This window comes from Hypanus sabinus, chromosome 1, assembly GCF_030144855.1.
Source record: "Hypanus sabinus isolate sHypSab1 chromosome 1, sHypSab1.hap1, whole genome shotgun sequence".
NCBI lineage: Eukaryota > Metazoa > Chordata > Chondrichthyes > Myliobatiformes > Dasyatidae > Hypanus > Hypanus sabinus.
Genome location: NC_082706.1, coordinates 14,339,113 through 14,356,100, shown reverse-complemented (window position 1 = coordinate 14,356,100; position 16,988 = coordinate 14,339,113). Strand labels below are relative to the sequence as shown.

General features: G+C 43.8%; 1 protein-coding gene across 8 annotated transcripts in view; it reads right to left on the bottom strand.

Moving 5' to 3' along the window:
- Positions 1-16,988, bottom strand: part of LOC132391523 (ankyrin-1-like) — a 449,124-nt gene that overhangs the window by 157,738 nt on the left and 274,398 nt on the right. For all 8 annotated transcript variants that reach the window (XM_059964825.1, XM_059964840.1, XM_059964849.1 and 5 more), the window contains exons 6-10: positions 14,007-14,192; positions 10,724-10,822; positions 8,845-8,943; positions 2,567-2,665; positions 829-1,026 (exon numbers count right to left, since the gene is read on the bottom strand). In XM_059964825.1, coding sequence (XP_059820808.1) covers positions 829-1,026; positions 2,567-2,665; positions 8,845-8,943; positions 10,724-10,822; positions 14,007-14,192 — 681 coding nt within the window. The remainder of the gene's footprint in view (positions 1-828; positions 1,027-2,566; positions 2,666-8,844; positions 8,944-10,723; positions 10,823-14,006; positions 14,193-16,988) is intronic.

Below are 16,988 nucleotides of genomic sequence, written 5' to 3'. Positions count from 1 at the left end.
CATGAGGGGGAAAAGCCTACATGCATTCTCCCTATCGATACCCCTCAGAATTTTGCATATCTCTATAAGATCTCCCCCCATTCTCCTGCACTCCACAGAATGAAGTCTTAACCTATTTAACCTTTCCCTGTAACTTAGGTCCTCAACTCCTGGCAACATCCGTGTAAGTTTTCTCCGCGCTCTTCCAAGCTTGTTGGTATATTTCCGGTGGTTAGGTGGCCAGAACCGCACACATTTTTTTTTCCCCTTTTGTTTTCATTAGGCTGAATTTAAAGTTTAAAGATTATTTGTCACAAGTGAATCAAGACATCCTGTGAAATGCATCGTTTGCCTTAACGGACCAGCACAGACAGGGCATGTTCTGCGGGGGAGCCCACAAGGGACGCCATGGCGTCAACATAGCATGCCCACAACCTACTAGCCTTTTATGTCTTTAGAACATGGGAGGAAACTAGAGTGCTCGGAGGAAACCCACGCAGTCATGGGGAGAATGAACAAGCTTTTTGCAGACAGCAGTGGGAATTAAACTCCGACCATTATCACTGTGGAGGGTTACACTGGCCACTACACTGTGTATTGTGTGTACACAATATTACGCAGTGTATTACACAATCCTGAAGGAGGGTCTTGGCCTGATACTGCGACTGTTTTACCTGCTGGGTTCCACCAGCACTTCACACGTGTTGCTTTGGATATCCAGCATTGGCGGGATTTCTCGTATCCGTATTACGCAGCCTGTTTCTTGTTAAAACTTAATGTAATGAAGGAGATCCCAAATCCATTCATAATCAATCATTTCTTTCAGAGCTGCTGCACACGCAGACTCACCAGGGCTCGGGCACTGGGCTTTGCTCCCTTGTCCAGGAGGACCTTGGCCACCTTGTGATGCCCACAGTGAGACGCCACGTGGAGTGGGGTCAGGTTATCGAGCGTGACATCGTCGATTTCGGCTTGGTACTGGAGCAGGAGGCGGACGCAGTCCAGGTGGTCGCCCTGCGCTGCCATATGGATGGGGGAGAGGCCGTTCTAGATGGAAAAAAATAAACAAGGCGTGGGCAACAGACACTTTGTCCAAGTCCGAGGTACAATCTGACCACACACCTACCTTGGTGTAAACTGGTTCATTCACTTAAAGGAGTCAGCAAACACATCACACAGGGAATTAACACAGCCTGATGACAACCCCTTATAACATCACATAGTACAGTGTGCACATGGATTATTACACAGACTGTATACATGGACCACAGCACAGAGCACACACAGAATGAATGACATCTCTGGACCTGTACTCTTTGGAGTTCAGATGGATGGGGGAGTCGGGGGGACCTCATTGAAACCTACTGAATACCAGAAGGTTAGATTGAGTGGACGTGGAGACATTCACCTGGGATCCAAGGTGAAGATACGGAATAAAGGGATGTCCCTTTAAAACCGAAATGAGGAGAAATTCTTCAGCTCATCTGGAGAACTTATGACCCAGGACTAAGTTTTGAACTTGCAGAGAATGACATGACATGGTGAAGGGAGTCAGGGCACTGAGTTCAGACGGGAAAATCCGAGAATGGGGCAAAATCAAAGTCAAGTTTATTGTCACATGAACAGGTACACGCGTGCACAGGCCCAATGAAAAAGTTACTTGCAGCAGCATTACAGGCATATAGCGTCATTTTAAGCAGCATTCATAAGGAAAACACAAACTGAGCATAAATTAAACGCAACTTTTACAAGAAAGAACACAAATAGAATAATAGAAAGTCCACTTTAATGCAAAGTGTAGCTACAATGTAGCCATTAGGGTTGCTCTCACTGGTTCTCACTAGAATGTTGCCTGGGTTTCAGCACCTAAGTTACAGGGAAAGGTTGAACAAGTTAGGTCTTTATTCTTTGGAGTGTAGAAAGTTGAGGAGGGACTTGATAGAGGTATTTAAAATTATGAGGGGCATAGATGGAGTTGACGTGAATAGGCTTTTTCCATTGAGAGTAGAGGAGATTCAAACAAGAGGACATGAGTTGAGAGTTAGGGGGCAAAAGTTTAAGGGTAACACGAGGGGGAATTTCTTTGCTCAGAGAGTGGTAGCTGTGTGGAATGAGCTTCCAGTAGAAGTGGTAGAAGCAGGTTCGGTATTGTCATTTAAAGTAAAATTGGATAGGTATATGGACAGGAAAGGAATGGAGGGTTATGGACTGAGTGCGGGCCAGTGGGACTAGGTGAGAGTAAGTGTTCAGCATGGACTAGAAGGGCCAAGATGGCCTGTTTCTGTGCTGTAATTGGTATATGGTTATATGGTTCAAGAAGCAAATAGTTGAGGGGAAATAGCTGTTCTTGAAGCCGGTCATGTCAGACCTCAGGCTTCTGTGCCTCCTGCCAATGGTGGCTGCAAGAACTGAAGGATGAAGAGTCAGAGTGGAAGGTTGATTGGGACAATGCTCATGAGTAGTTTACCTGGGTGAACTGTGGCTTTGACTTGAGATTGCCCTTGGAAGGGCAGTGTAATGGTTGGTATGGGGCAGAGAGGAACCTGCAGCACCTTTTCTGTCCCACTCACATGGGCCCTTGACCTACCTTGGTTTTGGCCATAATCGGAGCGTTGCGATCCAGTAGAATCTCAGCAATCTGCACGTGGCCATTCCTGGCAGCGCAGTGAAGAGGCGTCAGCTCATCCTGAACAAAGAACATGCACACAAACGCACACACACACACACACACACATGCACACAAGGTTAAGTGCCAGTCTCAACTCAGGACTTCAGCCAACGGTTGCACAGAAATTCTGAGAAAACATAGATCAGTGTCCTCAACAACCGACTGCTGTTAGCGGGCCAAAGAAACATAATCGTCGATGTCTGCCACTATCTCAGTAGCAAGCACCTAATCCAGTCTTACTGACGCTGATCAGCAAACTGCGGATGCCAAGTGGGCTTCCGAATGTTGTCACAGTGTGAGACCCTCTCTTAATGACGTGGCTCCCCTTAGCGGCAAATGCAGATGTGAATTGCAGAACCACATGTCTTGACATCACGGGTGAGCCAGTTTTGTCAAAGTTCGAGTTCAAAGAACTTTTATTCTCAAAGTATGTTTGCAGTATACCACCCTGAGGTCTGTCTCCTCCCTCAGACAGTTATGAAACAAAAAAACCATAGAATCCATTCAAAGAAGAATATCAAACGGCCCCCTCAACACACGCTAAACAAAACACCTTTTGAAGATCTATTATAATCCATTATCCTTATCTCTCCACATTGATTTTAATTCTGGTGCTCAAGTAAGGCCTTTCCATTTGAAGTCTACGCTAACCTCCACATTTCACATTTAGTTTCTGGATGTTTTTAGATTCATAGAAAAGTACAGCACAGAAACAGTCCTTTCAGTCCATCTGGTCTGTGCTGAACCATTTAAACAGCTTAATCCTACCCACTTGCATGTGGACCACAGCCCTCCATGCCCCTCGCATCCATGTACCTATCCAAACCTCTTGGAAATTGAGCTTGCATGCATTTTTTTGGAGTCTTAGAGAGATGTAGCAGGGATTTAGGCTCTTTGAACAATGATGTCCACACTAATCATCAACCAACCACTTCACAGCAACCTTTCAGCAATCTTGATATTTTTCATCCTCCATGTTCCCATCAACTGTTCCAATTTCTCCCACCCTCAGACCAGGGGTAATTTACAGTGGTCAATTAACCTACCAATTCAGCTGTCTTGGCTTGCGGGAAGTAACCCATGAAGTCACAGGGAGTATATGCAAATCACATGTAGGTCTGGACCGAGCTTGGGTTTCTGGTACTGTTAGCCAGTGACTCCATTACCTGTGCCCTTGACCAAAAATTTTATTCTTTTATCATCTACAGACATCAAATAAACTGATCTACAGTGCCAAGACTTCCTCACTCTTCTTTTTCAACAGGGTATAGTTCAGATAAGAGGTGGCAAACCTTTTTGAAAAACAGTGCCCAAATTGCTGATAATTCTCTCAAAAATTCTCTTGTGTGCCATGGTAATTTTGAGTAGAGATTGCACTGAACAATAAAGATTTTTCTTCCTGAGTTCTTTTGGGTCTATCTTGCGGATTTTGGGCTGCTGATCATGAAAATCACCGTGAAACCTTCTCTATCATGCACCATTTTTTTAAATAAACTGCTATATTTGTTATTTCAATTCATAATTTAAGTTGGAATAATTGATACCAAGAGTTTTGGTCCACAAATCAAATGGGTCATCAATGACAGGCAAATCAAAGAACTTCGAGTGGTACCAGAGAAAATCGCATGAAAGGCATTCAAGGACGTTGTTGAAAATTTTCTTGGCAACTACAGAGCATCAAACCATGTGCAGCTGGTTGACAACATGGTTTTCAGGCATACAAAACCATGAGGTGCAACACGTTACTGAAAACTGATTTTCTACATTCGCATTTAGACTTCTTCCCTGTAAATCTTGGTGCTGTCAGTAATGAGCGTGGAGAAAGGTTTCACCAGGACATCGCAGTCATGGAGAAACAATATCAGGGCAACTGGAATCCGTCAGTACTGGCTGATTATTGTTGGATGCTTAAGCAAGAAGCCTTAGACACTGAGCACAAACAAAAATCATCAACAAAGCATTTTTAGTTTTGGTGAACTATTGCAAAGCATCAGCACTATTATTCAATTAAACACATTATATTCAGTAAAAGTTAATTTCTTGTTTCTCCAAATCCCTACATGATAGAAGTAGTTTGAAATTATATTTGCTTCAGCTTCAAGTGGTCTATCATAAACAAAAAAAATTCTGAGAAAGCAACACTTGAAAAATTTGTTGTCCAATGTTATCACTGATTGATGAATTTAATAACAATAATTATAGATCTTTTATAGTGGAAAAAAATGAGCCCTGTTGTGTATTTACATGTATTCATTGTTTTATTAATAATTAAAATATAACAGAGATAGATTAAAATCAATGAAGCATTTTAGAAAACCTGTTCAAAAATTATTAATATTAATCTTTTAAAGACAATTAAGAAATAACCATATTTCAAAATACAACTATTACTATAGCTGTTTGCTACCCAGATGCTGATGTGAACACCAGGTCTGCAAGGATTTCAAAATGTATCACCCAATATCACGTGTCCTCACAACCATCTAGATGGCGCCAAACCACCATGGGGCGATTCCTACGAAAACATCTCACAGCTCTCAAGTTGTAAAAAAATTATCTGCTACTTCATTTGGCAGTAAAAATAATCATTATTTATCTTTTTATAATGGGTGCGGTTTATAGATTTGAGGGGCAGCACTAAGACAAAATTTCCGCGCATGCCATCTTAGGGTTCTATGCCCATAGGCTCCTACGTTAATCCTATGTATTGGTTGAACAGTAACGGCGTGGCGGGGTGGAGATACGCCTTTACCAAAGGAAGCGTGAGGCGCTCCTTCCCTCTTCTAGCCTGCAGGTCACCCTTGGGCAAGGTGTAGCACCTGCTTAGCCCCCCCGATGAGGGTCATGTGAAGTCATGAGAGCAGCTGGTGCATATCTCAAGCCCTGGTTATGCGACCACTGATGCCAGGCAGACAATCTCTGAGAGTATTGATCATGGCTAGGGTCACCCGCCTTGTAAAGGCTGTCTAGAAGAAGGCAATGGCAAACCACCTCTGTACTTTTGCAGAAAAATTTGCCAGGAATAATCACATCAAGCCAAGTCAAGCCACTTAGAATCATGGATAAAGGAAGGAATGGGAACAGCAGTGAGAGGGGTGTCTTCCCCACAGGCAGAAATCCCTAGCAGATTAGGGACGGATAAAAGATCATGGCCATCTGCGTCATACGACACAGCACATCATGATGGTGATGACTGTTTCAACAGCCCCTCATGGCCCTGTGATAATAATACTAAGCTCTCCCTGTTTGGGCCTCTACCCATGGGAGTGAATAGAGCCTTGATGTTTTAATGCCATTTTCAAATTACAATGGAGACTAGGAAAGCCAAGAGGTTAAAACCTCTTCCTTAGATGATTCAGCAATGTGAAATTAAAAGGATTTATGTATATAATTTTTAGCAGAACTTAATTATTTATTATAGCAAACAATCTGCAGGAGGAACTCAAACGCTCAAGCAATTATTGAGGTGGTGGGGGAGGATTTGACAATGCCTCAGACTGAAATCCTGCAGGATTCAAGGTCTCGACACGAAGACCTGACAATTCTTTCACCCCCCACCCACCCTCCCAATGATGCTATTTGACCTGTTGAGATCCTCCAGCAGAATCACTTACTGCTCCAGGTTTCAGCATCTGCCGTCTCTTGTGTCTCCTCCTCCTAACAACATATTACGTTGGGAGTGAAAGTACGATCTTACAGCAACTGTAAAGTTGCATCAAAACTTCCCAAGCTTTACACTGTACTGCACATTCCATCAACTTTTTAATCTCATGCTAACTTCTTGTGATCACGAGATTAGTCCAATTTATATGAAGTTGTCACATTTTATCATAGTCCTTCATTTAAATAGTATCCTGTTTTTTTCTTTAAGAATGTTGAACACAGAACAGTACAGCACAGGAACAGGCCATTCAGCCCACAATGCTGGTTCAGCTGAACCAGCTAAAAAGCAAATCAAAGACACCCAAAAACTAATCCCTCCTTGCCTACACAATGTCCATATCCCTCCATCTTCCTTACGCCTATCTAAACATCTCTACACAGCCTCTAATGTATTTGCCTCCACCACCACACCAGGCAGCACATTCCTGGCATCCACAACTCTCTGAGTAAAATGCTTACCCCCCACATCCCCTTTGAACCTACCCCCTCTCACCTTCAATGCATGCCCTCTGGTATAGCCATCCCTAAATGGCTCATCTCACATATCCCCAACATACTCTACCTCTCAACTACTTCCCAACCCACACACTCCTTTCAGTGCTCCTTTGTATCCATTTTGGCACTTGCATTCCCACATGTCTTTCTATCACCAGCAAACTGGCTACAGTACATTAATATATAATATTAATATATAATATACTGAAGTAGTTAATATAGATTATAAATACTGTAAATCAATTACAAGTAGTTACAGCTTGCCAGTTTGAAAATATCCCATGTATCCTGACTGTGTTTGTAGTCAGTATAGTTAGTGATCTGAAGCCTTACTTTGCACAGTTACGTTTCTATGTGGCATTATACTGAAAACTTACTGGAAGCTCAAAGCTTCCGTTTCCCCTTTGTCCACTCAGACCATTACATCCTCAAAGAACATAACTAGTCAAGCACAATAACCCTTTCATAAAAAACAGGTTTTATTGATTTTCATTTTCTAAGGATCTTCTTCTTAATAATGGATACCAGCATTTTCCCATATCGCAATACACTCAATGTGCTGGAGGAGCTCAGCAGGTCAGGCAGATAAGAATAAACATCTCGAACCAAAACGTTGACTGTTTATTCCCCTCCATAGATGCTGCCTGACCTGCTGAGCTCCCCCAGCACAGTGTGTGTATTGCTCCAAGAGTTTCAGCATCTGTAGTACCCCTTGTGTCTCTGAGTTTCCCACATATTAGAGAAATAGAACATGAGAACGGCCCTGCAGTCTACTGAGTCACACTGACCATCAACCACTCATTTACTAATTCTGTAGTAATCTCACCTTTAACTTTATTTATTTCATTGAGATCCAGTGCAGAAAAGGCCTATCAACACAGACTCAAGGCTATAATTGCTGCCAAAGGTGCATCTGCTAAAACGTGGAATAAGCCCTTCTGGGCCTTTGATCTGCACCACCTAGCAATCCCCAATTTAACCCCAGCCTAATCACAGGGCAATTTACAATGATCAATTAACCTACCAACCGGTATGTCCTCGGACTGTGGGAGTAAACCACAGCACCCGGAGGAAAAATATGCACTACCTGTGAGAACGTACAAATTCCTTACAGGCAGTGATGAGAATTGAACCCGGGTCCCCTGAATTGTAAAGTGCTGTGCTAACCACTAAGTTACTGTGCCACACTCACCCTATCAACTAACCCCTGGATTCTATCGCTTCCTGATACACTTGGGATGATTCACAGTGGCTAACTAATCAACTAACCCTTACACTTTTAAGATGTGGGAAGACTAGTGACAGTTTAGAAACTCTTAGATAGGCACATGGATGATAGAAAAATGGAGGGTTATGTAGGGGGGGAGGGTTAGATTGATCTTAGAGTAGGTTAAAAGGTTAGCACAACATCATAGGCTAAAGGGCCTGTACTGTGCTTTAACAGGTTATGTTCTATGTTCTAAACTGGAGCATCCTTTGAGAATGAGAAAACTGCACACAATCAGCACCGAAGTTAGCATCGAATCCAGGTCTTCTGCTCCGTGAAGCAGTGACTCTACCAGCTGTGCCACTGTTTCATGCTAAGTGACACTGGGTTAACTGACCTGTAGTTGTCTGTTTCCCTGTTTTGTTCTTGAATAAGAATCATGCATTGGTGGTTCGCTAATCCAGTAGATCTTTTACAAAGTTTGGGAATTATGGAAGCTGATAACCGATGCATCCAATATCTTGCAGCCAATTCTTTATATCCATGAGGATGCCAGCCAGCAGGTTCAGGGATCTAGTCAGCTTTTAATTGCCCAAGGATTGGTTTAAGTTCCTCCCATTCTTTTGCCCCTAGCTTTCCTACTATTAATAGACAGCTCTAACTGCCTTCTAAAATGAAGTTGCAGATAAAAGATTTGTTCAAAGTCTCCTTTTTCTTAATTCCATATCTGGGATCCCAATGTTTAATTTAGATGTTTTTCCCTTTCATCCATTCCTGTAAAGTTTGAATAGTGTATACTATCAATGAGAGGTCAGCCCCTAATGGCACTTACCTTTGTCCGCGCATCAATCTGAGCTTCACGATCCAGCAGGAACCTGACCATATTTGTGTTCCCTCTCCGGGAAGCAATGTGTAGTGCTGTGATTCCATTCTGAACACAATGAAGAAAAAAATATATTTTAAAAAAAGGTAGGGTTATAGAGTCAGACAGCCCTTCAGCTCTCCATTGTCTATGCCAACAACGGAGAGGTTCCAGAGGAGGTTCATGAGAATGATCCTGGGAATGATAGGGTTAAGTATGAGGATCGTTTGATGGTTCTGGGCCTGTATGCTCTGGAGTTTAGAGAATGAGGGGGATGTCTTAGTGAAATCAGTCAAATATTGAAAGACCTAGATAGAGAGGACATGCAGAAGATGTTTCCATTAGTAGGTGAGTCTACAGCTTCAGAATAGAGACTCACCCCTTTAGAACAGAGATAAAGGAGAATTTCTTTAGCCAGAGGGTGCTGAATTTGTGGAATTCATTGCCACAGATTGCTTTGGAGGAGAAGCCATTGGATATATTTAAAGCAGAGGTTGATTAGGAGTACTCTTAGTAAGGGCATCAAAGGTTACAGAGAGAAGGCTGGAGAATAGGGTTGAGAGGGATAGTAAATCAAGCATGACTGAATGGCGGATCAGACTCAATAGGCCCAATGGCCTAATTCTGCTCCACTGACTTATGGTCTTATGAGGAGAAAACCTTGGCAACAGGAATTATGGACATGAATTTAAATTATATCGCTACGTTGCCCAGTTTTGAACTCTCTCCTGGTAGTAATGGAGGATCCACAACTGTTTGCAATGCATTTCCCACTTCTACACAAGGCTCACCACCTCAAACCACTCCCTCCCCCACCCCAATCACATACAATGGCTGAGAAACTGTGGAGTGATGCCAGACCTGAAGACATGAAATGGGTGCCAGGGTGTTGCACCTAATTAACAGTGCAGACATAAATCTCTGCCAATCACACAAGGGTGTTCATCACCTGGGTCAGGAACAGCCTGGGATGCTTTGCTTATTCAGGTAGAAGGTTTTACACTCCATATCCAAAACTATAGTGTACAGGTACAGATGGGGGTGAGAGATGCTCTTTAAAGGAACCACAGAGATTCAGTAAGTTTGTGGAAACACTCAAATGGAATTGGATCTGGGACAGACCCTGTAGCTCTGTTGAAGGTGTGACAAGGATTTGCACAAGCCAGCTCTTAGTTCAATGAACAAGATGGCTCCTCCTTCAGAGCTGTGTGAACTTCCATCCCAGGAGGTTTTCTTAAAAAAAATAACATTCACCCTTGTTGACAAATTGTGAACGTTGTCACACACTCGACCAGATTCACAGTTTTAACTGTTTTCTGTGCTATTATGAACTGCAGAAAGGTGCTTTGGTCTGAAGCAACCACACACTCTCCGGAGGTGCAGATGGTTCACAACGTCAGGCTAGTCCTTCCTTGCCACGGGGACTGGTAAAGGCTTTGGCACTGGATGCCAAGGTTTCCCTGGATGTAGAATTTTTTTTGAAGATTAGCACTATTTGTCAGATTAAACATTGCAACAGAGTGAAATGCGTTTTTTGCTTCAACAACCAACACAGTCCAAGGCGTTCTTCCAGCACCAACATAGCATGCCCACAACCGTGCGTCTGGAATGTGGGAGGAAACCGAAGCACCCAGAGGAAACCCGCGCCATCACAGGCAGAATGTTCAACTCATTACAAACAGCGATGGGAATTGAATCCTCATAGCTGGCACTGTAAAATATTGTGCTACCCAATATGTCGACAAAGAAGGGCAGTGGCCAGGGAGGGGGAGGGGTGGTGGTGGGGCAGTGAGAAGTCCGAGGACTACCACACAGACAGCAGAGACCCAAACCTCCTACTAGGACCTACCTTGGGAGTAAAGTTGACGTTGGCCCCTCTGGTCAGCAGCATGTGAGCTACGTTCAGATTCTCATAGTGTGCTGCGATGTGGAGCGGAGTGAAGCCAGTCTGAAATGAGAACGGACAGCAGGTCTCAATACCTTGTGAGGCTGCAGGAGCAGAGACACCCCAGTCATTACTGATGTCTGCCAGAGCAAAGCATTAGAGCAAATATCTGTGTTCAATTAGACGTAATGGCCCATTAGCCTCACCCATCTTTTCCACAGTGTACTCTTATCTGTAATAGAGTGTCGACCTGGCATCAAAAAAGCAGTTATATGGGCTCCTGTGGATCCTGTGGGATGCTAATGGTCCAGGCAAACCACAAGGAATGCAGAAGTCAGAAAAGATTTCCACATTGCAGTGTTGTCAACACCAACAATAATTTCGAGTGACTGACTGTGGTGATCATGGGTGCATTTCTGCTATTGTTCTTGCCTAAAGACCTTCAACAAGGACAGAGCCTCTGAATAATTTCTCAAAGGCCCCCACACAAAACGCTGGAGAAACTCAGCAGGTCAGGTGGCATCTATGAAGAGGAATAAACAGTCAGTGTTTCAGGCCAAGACCACACTTTTTGTGTGTGTTCCTCAAGATTTCCAGCATCTGCAGAAACTCTTGTGTTTTTGCTCTTTCTTAAAGGCCATCAACACTCAACAAGCAACATAATAAATGCCACACACCACACACAATTCTTAAAGGCTTACACACACACACACACACACACACACACACACACACACACACACACACACACACACACACACACACACACACACACACACACACAGACACACACACACACACAATCAGAACCAGGTTTATATATATATATATATATATATATACACAGATAATATAAAAATAATGCAAAAGTAGTAAGGAGGTGTTCATGGGTCCAATGTCCATTCAGAAATTGGATGGCAGAGGTGAAGAAGCTGTTCCTGAATCACTGAATGTGCGTCTTCAGGCTCCTGAACATACCTCGTCCCTAATGGTAACAATGAGAAGAGGGCACATCCTGGGTGATGGGGTTCTTTAATGATGGATGTGCCTTTTTTGTGGCATTGCTCCTTAAAGATGTCCTGGATACTAGCGCCCATGATGGAGCTGACTAAGTTCATAACTTTCTGCAGCTTTTTTCGATCCTGTGCACCCGCCCCATACCAGACAGTGATGCAGCCAGTTAGAATACTCTGCAGATCTACATCTGTAGAAATTTGTGAGTGTCTTTGGAGTACAACACTGGAATAAGCCCTTTGTCCCGTGGTTTTGCGCCAAGTTAATTAAGGGAATGACGTCTAATTTTTTTAGTCTCCATATGGTCCATATTCATGTGCCTGTCTAAACACCATGGTCATTTCTGCCTCTACCATGAGCTACAGTCACACCTTCCAGGCACCCACCAGTCTCTGTTAAAAAAAACTTGCCCAGCACATCTCCTTTGAAGTTTCTCCTGTCACATTAAATGTAGGCCCTCTCTTTAAATGTACGCTTCACACGGCCTTCCTCACTTCCTTGACTTGCAGCCCAGTTCTAAAAAAATCCCCATCAATTCCCAAAGTGCAAGCTTCAGGAAACCAGGATTGGGTAACACCATTCCTAACTCTTACCCTGCCGCTGCAGATAAACTTAGAACCTGATTTATTTGATTTGTTTGGAGATACAGTACAGTAACAGGTTCATCCAGCTCACAAAGCCACACTGCCCAATTATGTCCCTGTCACCTATTAACCTACTGATCTGTACGTCTTTGGAATGTGGGAGGAAACCAGAGAACCCAGAGGAAACCCACACAGTAATGGGCAGAATGTGCAAACCCTTCACAGATAGCAGCTTTGGTGGAGGAGAAGATGTACATGCCGGCAGGTGATAGGTAAAGGCCAGGTGAGGGGCAAGAAGTACAAGAGGGCAAGTGATAGGTGAGACCAGGAGAGGGGCAAGGAGTACAGGTAGGTAAGTGATAGGTAAGGCCAGGTGAGGTGTGAGAGGGTTCAAGCTGAGTCTGTAGTTCTGCAAGTTCTTTTAGAGCACACTGTTGGATGAGGATCTAAATTGCCATTCTTCTTGTACACTTCCTTTATGCTTGTTTCAGGTAATCACAAGTTTGTAAATGTTCAGTGAGTTTTTAGTAATTTGTCGTGTAGCCGGTTCTGTATTATTTGCAGATTCTTTGTAGAGTTGAGCAAACTGACTGTCTCAAGGCTGCTCTTATCAAGGAATTCCCTTATCTGTCTGGTTTGAGTTAGTTTTCAGTATAAGGTGAATGCCCTAGTTGGGGAGTCTTTCATTGGTTCTGGTTCTGGTTATTATTCTATATATTTATTAAGTATGTCCACAAGAAAATGAATCTTGGGTTGTATATGGTGATATATATGCACTTTGATAATAATTTTCCTTTGAACTTTCAACACAACTTCCTTGTTCCTACCTTTTCTACTTTCTTCTGTTCTTAGAGTAGACTGAACTGATTACTGTTACTTTATTGTTATGACTGTGTAATAAGATGGCTATAACCACAAGATTTATGCCTCATTCTCGACTTCCGAAGAACTCTCTGGCCAATATTATCTCCATATCCAACAACACTAAGTCCTTTTTCAATGATGTGCAAAAGTCTTAGGCAAACACAGTATATATAGCCAGGGTGCCTAAGTCTTTTTGCCCAATACTATATTTGTCAACATGGAGCGGAGAGCGAGTTTGTAAATCTGGAGGGAGCAAAGGATGTTAGGTATGGTGAAGATGGAATGACATGGGAGGAGTGTGGGACAGGTGGCATAGAAGGAGTGCCGGGGCGGGCATGGTAGTGTGGGTGCAGAGACACCAGGCAAGGTCAATTAATTCCAAACAATTGGTTTATTGGTCATTACAGAATGTCTCTGTGGTGCTTCCCACTCCCTCCTCTCTCCCTTCTTCTTTTCCTAACCATGATTCCCCTCTCCCTGCCCCATTCCCACTCTCAGTCCACAACAGAGTCAGTCCATATCAGAATCAGATTTATATGTCATGAAATTTGTTTTTTTTTGCGGCTGCAGTACAATAAAATTACTACAATACTGTGTGAAGGTCTCAGGTACCATAGACACCTAAGAGTTTTGCACAGCACTGCTCCTCTACAACCTGTCTGACAGTGGGTTCCAGACACATGCTATGTGCTGGAGGAACTTAGCATTCAGGCAGCGTCTACGGAAAGGGATAAGTAGTGGCCGTTTCTGGATGAGACGCTTCATCAGGACAGGCACACATTTACCTTGGACAGCACGTCAGGGTTGGGGTCGTTCTGCAGGAGGACGGCTGCAGTCCGGGTGTCATCATTCCGTGCAGCGATGTGCAAGGCCGGCAGGCACACCTTCCCCTTCGTCCCATGGCTTATCAGGTGAGCCACAACGTTCTCGTGCCCCTGCTGCAGCGCAACGGCCAAGGGTGTGAATCCATCCTGGGACAACACAGAAATGAACCATCAGACCGCTGAGGTGCTAGTTCATACAGAGAAACATGCATAAGTTCCATTGTCTTGTTAGTCTCCCCTTTCGTCGTGTGACACCTCTCTGCCCCTTTATTGGGGTGGGGGGGGAGGAGGGAGGGGGGGAGAGAGAGAGAGAGAGAGAGGGGGGAGAGGGAGAGGGAGAGGGAGAGGGAGAGGGAGAGAGAGAGAGAGAGAGTGTGATATGTTAATTGTCAGGAGAACGATTAGTTTGTTTAGTACTGCAGACCATGGTCTCTCTTGGGAGCTTTGTTATTGCTTGCTTGGTGGGTGGAGGCTGCTGAAGTAAGTGGGGGGAGGTAGGTCAATGCTTTGTTGCTGCTTGTGCATGGGAGGGAAGGGAATAGGGGGCTTCTGGAGTTTTAATATTTTCACCCTCACTCATTCTTTGAGGTACTCTTCATTTTTGTGGATGTCTGAGAAGAACAAGAATTTTGGAACCATTGAACTGTTGAACTAACGAACAATGCAAGGGAAAGGGAAATGCATTGTCTATCACTGATGTCTTTGACCACATGATACAGGAGCAGATGTAAGACATTTGGCCCAACTATTCTGATTGGCCAGTCAATCAAGGCTGATTTATTTTCCCTCTCAACCCCATTCTTCTGCCTTCTTGCCTGTAACCTTCAATGAATTTATAAACCGAAAACCCCTCACCCTCTGCTTTACCCAATGACTTGGCCTCCACAGCTGTCTGTGGCAATGAATTCCACAGGTTCACCAACTTCCGGCTAAAGAAATTCCTTCTCATCTCTGTTCTAATGGGACATCCTTCCATTCTGAGGCTGTGGCCTGTGGTCATAGGCTCTCCCACTAAAGGAAACATCCTCTCCATTTACACTTTATTTCAGTCTTTCAACATTCAGTAGGCTTCAATGAGATCTTCCCCTTCATTCTTCTAAACTCCACCAAGTACATGCACAGAGGACTCAGATGTTTCTCATTAACCCTTTCATTCCCGATATCATTCTTGCAAACGTCCTCTGGACCCTCTCCAATACCAGCACATCCTTTCTTAGACATAGAAACTGCTCGCAATACTCCAAGTGTGGTCTGAATAATGTTTTCTAAAATCTCAGCATTATGTCCTGGCTCTTATATCCCAGTCCACTCAAAATTAATGTACCATTGCTTTTGCTGATAATCAATTCTTTCAAACAGAAACCATCTTCATATTGGTACGGTAATAGTCATATACAGCAGGGCAGCAGGCCCATTGGCCTAACTCATGCCAACCAAAATGTCTATCTGAGCTTGTCTCATTTGGTCCATGTCCCTCTGAAACTATCCTATCTATAGTCCTGATCAAAACACACAAAATACTGGAGGAATTCAGCAAACCTGGTAGCTTCCATGGATGAGAATAAACAGTCGGGTCTACACCCTTCATCAGGACTGGGATGGACTGGAGCAGAAGTCAGAATAAGAAGGCATGGGAAGATGGAAATGAGAAGGTTGTGTCTTGTGTCCTGATGCAGGATTTGATCCAAAGCATAGGGAAAGGTTGAAAAGGTCAGGGCTTCATTCCCTGGAGCGAAGGTGAAGGTGGGGAGACCTTATACAAATTAATAAGAGGGAGCGATAGAATGCAGACTTTTCCCCCTCAGGTTGTGTGAAGCTAGAACTAGAGACAGTAGATTTAGGGTGAAAGGTAAAATATTGAAGGGGGAAACTTCTTCACTCAGAGGGTGGTGCGAGTGAGGAAGGAGCTGACAACAGATGTAGTGAACGTGGGGTCGATTGCACCAATTAAGAGGAATTTGGATAGGTACATGTATGTGAGGGGTATGGAGGGCTGTGGCCTAGTCCGGGTAGATGGGATTAGGGAGAAAAACAGGTTGGTAGGGTCATTAAATGAGCTGACGGGCCCGTTTCAATGTGGTAGTGCTCCATGACTCTCTAATTCTTCCCCTTCCATCGCTTCATGACTGTGACCCTTCACCTTACCTACACCATTCATTGTTCTTAAAACTCTAAATGCTCACCTTCAGCCTTCTGGGCTCCAGGGAAAAAGTTCCAGCCTATCCAGCCTCCTTATTTCCCTGTAGCCTCCTTGTGAATGTTTTCTGCATCCTTTCCAGCTTAGTGACATAGCCTTAAAGTGGGGGTGGAGAGGGGTGGAAAATTTGCAAAGGACCTGAGGGGAAACTTTTTCATGCAAAGGAGGGCCAGTATTTGGAATGAGCTGGCAGAGAAAGTGGTTGAGGCAGACACAGTAACAAGATTTAAAAGATATTTGGAAATATCCATGAATAAGAAAGGTTGAAACATCGAAAATCAACTTTACTTGCCACATATAGTACTGTGCGAAAGTCTTATTTATACAGGTAGGGTACGTAAGACTTTTACAAAGTACTTTATTTGTCAATGAGAGGTGGAGAGCGAGTTTGTAAATCTGGCAGGAGCAAAGGATGTTGGGAATTATGAGGGTGGAGAGCTGTGGGAGGGGTGTGGGGTAGGTGGCAGAGAAGGAGTGGCATGTTTGAGGGAGGGGGGAGTGGTTGGCGCAGGTGCAAACACATCTAGTCCTGTATCATCAGGCAAGGTCATTTGATTCCAAACAACTGGCTTATTGATCATTACAGAATGTTTCTCTGATGCCTCCCACTCCTTACCCTTCTCCCAACCATGATTCCCCTCTCCCTGCCCCCTTCCCACTTGCCACCCACAATAGAGACCCACATCAGAATCAGGTTTATCATCACTCACATGTGTCATGAAATTTGTTTTGTTTTGAGGCAGCAG